We start from the raw sequence: 7,401 nt of genomic DNA, 5'->3' as shown, positions 1-7,401 counted from the left end.
TTGTCGGGAAGGTCAAACAGTTAATCATACTACTGTGTGTACGCATGCACCCGAATGCAATTCCAGCTTGTCCGTGTGCACACTATCGTGCATACGCACAACTTGCGAAATTCCCTTGTCGTGCATATGTACATACTCGTGCGTATGCACGAGCACTTCCCTTGCCTTTGTTCCGTCCGTAGGCACCATACGGTGTGTGGGCACGCATACCCGAATTTTTGGTTTTCTACATAATCACAGAATACAAATTTTTAGACCGTTTTTCATTCATTCATAACTTCCTATATAAAATTCCGATTTCTTCCAATCTTAAACCATTTTAAATATTATTTAACTAGCTTCAATTTAAGCTAAGTTTGACATAAATCCAAGCTCCGAACACCAAGTTATGGCGCGCCGAAATTGGTCAAAAACTGGTTTTTACCAAATTCACCGAATTACCAAGTTTCACCAAAACTCAATTCTATTCCTCTTCAAACTATTCCAAAGTCTCATGTATGCACTTCAACACTCATTCACCTCCTTATATCCATTTCAAACCTAATCAAGTAAGCTCCAACATACTCATTCCAATTCCATAAGTTTCCTTTCAATAACCATATTACATTTCAATCACACAACCAACTTCTCATGGTTTCAATAATCAATTCAATCATGGCAATCCAACACTTATGGTGACTTACCTTATAGGGGATCTCATGCTATCTTGGCTTCAGGCCCAATTTCCACACCAATTGTCATTATAGATAATCATATCATATCAAATCAATTATACATATTCAATATCATTCATCAAACACCAACTTCACATAATCAACTAAATTCACCAAAAATCACAACTAATCAACACAACATCAACCAAATTTTATTCAATCCTATCTTAAGGACAATTAACTTAGGCATTCACATAATCTTATAACATGTCTACTCAAAACTAAAATCTGTACCTTTTAGATGGTGGTTTCTCCAACACTTTGATTTCCTCCAAGCCACACTAAGGCTATCCTTGAATCTAATTCCATACTAAATTGCACTGGGCTAGTTCCCTTTCACCTCAAATCCAATCCAATCAAACTCTATGCCATCTAATCACATAATTTTACATAATTCAACCTAGATTTTTGCATATATTGTCAAAATTGGGGATTCGAGATTCCCTACCTTAAGCCACTCGAGTTTGGAATGGACCCCACTTGGAATCTATGCTAGAACACCCCTAAAGAACCAAAATTATAATTTTTTCAACACCATATAGCTAAAATGCAAAATTGATGAAAAATGAGAACTAGCACTACAAGAAAAATACCCATTCAGTCACACTTTTTTTAAGCTACATTTGAAAAGCGTAGCCTATTCTATGAATAGGCTATGCTTTTCTCAGTGTTGCCTTTTTTTTAGAGAAAAGGAAACACAATTCTGGCATCATTTAAAAAGTGTAGCCTTAGGTATTATAGAAATCACTTATAAAGCGTAGCCATATGTTGATATTTATGGGTACATTTTTTGTACCAAAGAGAGCGTTTTTTGAGGGTAGCCTATTTACTAAGTTTTGGGTGCGCTTCAAAAGTGATGCCTAAGATACTCACCTATACTTAAATGAATTTTGTTTTCTTTGTAGAAACCCTCGTTCTTCTCCTCCAAAAACACGCGCCTTGCTCAGCTCCTTCTCTGCTTCACGCCGTTTTCACGCCACCACCACTCGCCGTCGCCCTTCTCCTTCGTCTTCACATTTGCTCACCCCCATTCACCGTCGCCCTTCTCCTTCGTCTTCTCACCTTCGCTCACCACTCACCGCGCCGCTCCTCATCTTCTTCACCTTCGCTCACCACTCACCATCGCCGCTCCTCATCTTCGTCGCTCACCACTCACCGAGACATTGAAGAAGTTCTCTCCCTCTCAAAGAAAAACCTTAGCCGCTGTTCTCTTTATCAAGCTATGTCGCCGCCGTCGAATCTGGTCCAGCCGCCGTCCCCGTTCCTACTGCTCCAGCGCCGTTGCAACTTCTCTTTATCATTGCGTTGCGTCGCCTCTATTCCACTGCTGTTGTTTGTTCCAGTTCCGTCGCCTGTGCTCCACTGCTCCCTCTCCCTCATCTTGGTTTGAGTTCTGTCCTGCATCTGAGTACGAATTCCGTCTGTTATTGTTTTTTTCATGTTTTTATTATGTTATTGTGATTTAATTGTTGGTGTTGTGAATCTGAATAACAGAGAATGATGACATATTGATTCTAAATCTGAATAGTATTGATTAAGAGAAAAGCAATAATTAGAGGACATGTACTGAAAATTATATGTTAAATCTGAATAGTATTAAATCTTTCTTCCTTTGTTAGAATTTGCTTTTTGATTTTACATTTTGCTTTATGATTTTGTATATTGCTTCATCAGGGTTTATTGATTTTGCTATATTTTGCTGATTGAATCCATGTAATTGCCATAGTTTTTTTTCCCCTGGCTAGTTGAGGGCTTAAGATTTTGCACTCTAAATTTAGCTAGTTTAGTCCTTGAAATAAATTCAAATTCTGTCAAAATATTCTAATTATTATTTGCACGCAGTTTAATTACAGTTGTCTTGAGATTTAATTTTGATTCTTGTCCTCAATCATTCCCTGTGTGTTCTTTTAGGACTTATGGTTTATTACATTGCTACAAAGAATTCATTGATGATGCATAGAAAAAAGGTTCATTACAAATCTGAGCGTTGATTTTGTGTAACGAGTATTTTAAATTAATATTTGATAATAAATCTCTCCACATAAGCACACTTAATCACATTATTAACCTAATTGAGTTATCTGTAGTGATATATAATTGGCAAAGGTTGTAGCACTTTTTGGAGAAAATTAATTAAGTTTTATGTTGATTTTTTTATTTTATTTTATGTCCTGACTGCATTATAACTTGTGAATCCCATTTCCTTTTTGATATTCAATGTTTTGACAAATTGCCATGGTTTATAATCTATTGATACTTGCCTTTTTCATGCTTAATCAGTCTGATTTAGAGATATTTTGGAGCTGACTAAGGCTTTTAACATGAAAGAGACAAAGGAATTAGCTGAAGTTGCTGGTTTTTTGTTGAAAAGTGGTAGTTAATTACTACACTCAAAACATGCATTAATTTTATTTATTTTTCCTAATTATAAAGAGTCACCAAAACATGTATGAATAAATAATATGTATTAATCATAAAGAGTCATCAAAACATGTTTTATAAATCATATTTTTGCCTAATTATTCTTTATGGTTTTATCCTAAGCTTAATTTAATTGGTTTTATCAGGTTGCATCCAAAAAAAGTTCAGGAAAAGTTCCTTCAAGAGAGGATTAAGGTTGGTGGCAAAGCCGGTGCTCTTGGTGATTCTGTCAGGCTCCTGTGAGAAGAACAAGAGAGGATTAAGATTGATGGCAAAGCTTAATTTTTTTCCCCTTAATTTTTCCTTTTCTAGTTCTTACATGTATTTGAAGACTTCCATGCTACTTCCTTACTTTGCTTTCTTCTTTCTGTTTTTGTATTTTTCCCACTATTTTCCCCTTTTTTTCACACCGCCTTTTCATTTGTGTGGTTTGGGATCTCATGGAGCTCCAGTCTTAGCTTGCCCAACTAATTTTTGTTGTGCCTGCTTCTTGGCATGTTGAGGATTTTGCGAGTTTTCTTTTTTATTTGATTTTTGAAACTGTTGTTATGAATTGTATGAGTAATTGTGTATAATCCTTTTCATAAAGAAAAGGGAAGGGTTATGCCTACTACAGTGAGTATCAGAAATTAGATCTGTGTTTTAAGTATGAACTGAAAGCTTTCAATTTGGTGTTAGTAACATCCCTTATCTCTTTATATGGTTTAGTGATTTTAGTAACTCGTAATTTCCATTTTCCATTTTCCATTTCTCCTTCTTCTTCTTAATTCTCTTGTATAACCAACCCAAACCTTGATGATCTTGGTTGCTATAGTCTCATAGGTGATGTTGGAATAGTTTTATTTTTCTATGATAATTTACTGAGAGTTAAAATTTGTCCAATTTTTGGAGATAATAAATTTATTTAAGGGTTAATGCAGATAATTAACTGAAGTGTTGAAGCCAATTTATATCCTGGTGCAATAATTTCGACAGTTAAGTGCTGAAGCTTAGGTAGATATATTCTAATATTTTCTTTGCTGCTCACTAATGACATTATTTTATGTTATCAGCTTCAAATTACAGAGACAATTGGATACTTACTTTCTCCTTGCTCACATGTGCTCTGTCAAGCTTAAAGAATGGACGCTTGTCCTGCTTACTCTGTTAAGAAGTTCTAAGGTACGCTTGGATTCATTGACATGATTGCAACAGCAACGGTGTTAAAATAAATGGTAAAAATGTAATAGATGATGAAAAATAGAATCCTTAATCATTTTGTTATATATATAATATGAGGTGACAAAAGCAATAACACTGACACTGACAAGGCTAGCCAAATGGCCTTGCTATTAGACTCCTAACAGGAGAATAGTTCCAATGTCTCAGCAATTAGTGCCGTCATTTTCCTCATATCTTTGGTTCTACATTATTGTTAAATGATTTTTATAACATGCTTGGAATTAAACATGCAAATCAGAGAGGACTTTTTTAAGCACACACAGCAATAAGCCAGTAATCATTGCCTTTCTCCGCTGTCATTGCAGTTTTCCTTTTGTAAAGGGAGTCATTTAGACATGTATTTGGCATCTTTTTAATTCCATTCTAGCAAAGGTTCACTTAGTTGCATTCTTCTGATGAGATTTTACAGGTGTTTTTTGACTTATTCAGACATGATGTTTGGCTGTGAAAAGCATGCAGCACCACACTGCAGGTATATATAATCTAGATTACTGTTGAAACTATAGCATGTTAGTTTGTACACTAAATTATAACTAATATAGCATATATGATATAACTATGATTCATGCCTATTATGTGTGCACTGCAGTTACACCCTACATTTGGGAACTGCTTGTTGGATAGTTAATTTATCTTTTCATAAACATTGTAGTGGCTTTGTTATATTTGATATTTTTTATATCCTTTTTCTTGGAAGGCATATTCAATTCTGAACAACTGAAACCATTATTTTGAGTGAAAAAAGGTTAATTATATAACAGTTTGAGTAAACAACAGTAGTAGAAAGTAGAAACAAAAGCACATATGGGGCACCATTATTTATCTGTGGAAGATAAGCAGCAAAAATAAAAATGCATTCATGAATTATGTTTGTCATTATGGTAATTTCTTCTACTCTACGCTCTACTTTTCTGTAAAACAAATACAATTTTTTAAAAAAAATGAAAAAAGAAAAGGAAAAACCTAAAGAGTGTCTTAATTTTTTATTGTCTTGTATGATAATATGCTCAAACGCCTAAGGCTATTTTTATTTATTTTTTAATTATTTTTCCTCATATTTGATTTCTCATTTGAAGAGTGCCACATATTTTTGCGGTTCATAAATCTTTTGCCATTTTATAAAAAGGTTCACTTTCTTGACTTGTACATTCTGCTTTAGTTCTTTTTCCAATATTACAGATTCTCTTTTACTTGTTCCCTCACAATGTGCATTCTCATGAACAAAATAGTTTCTTGTATCTGTCCATTGTAGACTCATTCAAGATTTATTGGAAGAGAAAAACTTTGCAATGATGGAAGATATATGAAGGTGAATGCAGACTTCATCTTTGCTCGATATACATCATGTTTTCATGCTGACAAAGTTATATGTTCGAGTGATTTCCTTCACGTGGATCTACTTGAAAGATCTGATGGGTTTTATTCAAACATATGGACCATGGTTAACCATGGTTTTCATCACAAGTCATTTTTCTGGTGCTAATCTCATGAATATGCCATAGTTTGTGTGGTCAGACAAGTGCATATATTTTTGAGTTGTGGATAATTCTCTTCATTTTTCCATCCAAATTTTGTAACTTTTTTTTTCTTTCTGATTTTGTAAAATATAAACAGACCCATTTGTATATAATATATTGGTTATGCCCCTGGTACATCAGCATTCATAGTGAAATTTATTGCTTATGCAAAACCTTTTTTTTTATCATTATTGTAAATATATTTTGGTTAGAGATAATTTTTATTATTTAAAGAAATTATTTAGTATAATTATGTATTTATTTTTATTTTATAATATTTAACTCATTTAAATAAAAATGCAGAATTATTATACATGTAATCATATTACTAATTATTATGTTGTATTAATAATTATTAGAAAATTATATATATACAGAAAATAAAAAAAAAATAAGGGACCTAAGGCTACGCTTATATACAGTAGCTATAGTATATATATATAAAAAAAAGAGGGACCCAATGCTACGCTTATAAAAAGTAGTTATGGTATACAATGTGGCTACGCTTTACAGGTGATGCAGTAGCGTTGAAAAGCGTAGCCTATTCTGGAAAAATGAAAGCTGAAAAGCGTAGCCTTTGGTCCTGGACAGCATCACTTGAAAAGCGTACCCTATTCTCAAACGCCAAAAGCGTAGTCCTTGGTGCAGAAAAGCGTAGCCTTTGAGAATAGGCAACGGCCGAATAGGAATCACTCCTAAAAGCGTAGCTGTAGCCCAAAAAGCGTAGCCGTAGCCTAAGGCATCATTTTTTTTCACTTTTGGCTACACTTTTCAAGTGTACCTGAATGGGTGTTTTTCTTGTAGTGTAGGGAGAGAATTCAAAGTTTCTTACACTTTGTTTAGATAGAATCGAAGAGAATTCTGAGACAAATGTGTAACCACAAACGGCTCGTCAATTAGAGTTACGGATCAAAAGTCATGAGTGATAGAAGTTAGATGTAAATAGTAATAATGATTCTCTCTCTCTCTCCTCTTCAAGATCATGTCTCTCTCTTTTTCTAGGACAAATGAGTGTGATTTTATGCTGAAATGGCTAAGTGAAGAGGGTTATGAGTGGGCCTTGACCCAACTTGGGCTCTGGACCTAACATGAGTCCAATTCACTCGTTTTAACTCGTTGGTCCAATTTTAGGTCAGAACCCTTAAAATTAATATTTTAATTTGTATCTAATTATTTTTACTTTTTTAAATTATAATTTTAATTTTTAAACCTCTTTGACTCATAATTAATTTATTAATTAATTATTCATTAATTAACCGAAATTTACATAAAGCATAAAGAAGTGAAACTTACGTAATTAATGAATGAAAAGAATGATCAAGATAAAGAGAACAATTTGTTTACAAAATTTTTTAAAAATTTTATTATATCCATTTTATAGACAACGAATTCTTTGTAATTGTTTATTTGTTCTTTTTTGTTGCCAATAAAAATTAAAATACTTTCATTTCTTGATATATTATTGTACTTTTTGTTAATCTTTATATTCGCTCTTTTAATATAATTATTATACAATGCATTGAAATACG

At 33.3% G+C, this 7,401-nt stretch overlaps 1 protein-coding gene across 5 annotated transcripts; it reads left to right on the top strand.

The window, feature by feature from the left end:
* Positions 1-1,562: 1,562 nt before the first annotated feature.
* LOC112766994 (uncharacterized) lies at positions 1,563-6,106 on the top strand. 5 transcript variants are annotated; one of them, XR_011875247.1, is made up of 7 exons: positions 1,571-2,121; positions 2,994-3,086; positions 3,281-3,329; positions 4,055-4,108; positions 4,187-4,295; positions 4,765-4,827; positions 5,608-6,106. XR_011875247.1 is itself a non-coding variant. In XM_025812880.3 (2 exons), exons 1-2 carry the CDS (start codon positions 1,597-1,599, stop codon positions 3,326-3,328), a joined length of 549 nt encoding a protein of 182 aa, XP_025668665.1. In that variant the 5' UTR covers positions 1,563-1,596; the 3' UTR covers positions 3,329-3,832. The 5 variants fall into 5 exon arrangements, 1 of the variants encoding a protein (XP_025668665.1); XR_011875245.1 differs by lacking the exon at positions 2,994-3,086 and having other exon boundaries at positions 1,563-2,097; positions 5,585-6,081; XR_011875244.1 differs by lacking the exon at positions 2,994-3,086 and having other exon boundaries at positions 1,563-2,097; positions 5,608-6,075.
* The last annotated feature ends 1,295 nt before the right edge of the window (positions 6,107-7,401 follow it).

The sequence above is a fragment of the Arachis hypogaea genome, chromosome 17 (genome assembly GCF_003086295.3).
Source record: "Arachis hypogaea cultivar Tifrunner chromosome 17, arahy.Tifrunner.gnm2.J5K5, whole genome shotgun sequence".
Taxonomy (NCBI): Eukaryota; Viridiplantae; Streptophyta; class Magnoliopsida; order Fabales; family Fabaceae; genus Arachis; species Arachis hypogaea.
The sequence above is the reverse complement of the archived record's forward strand: the minus strand, read 5'-3'. Positions and strand labels throughout refer to the sequence as shown.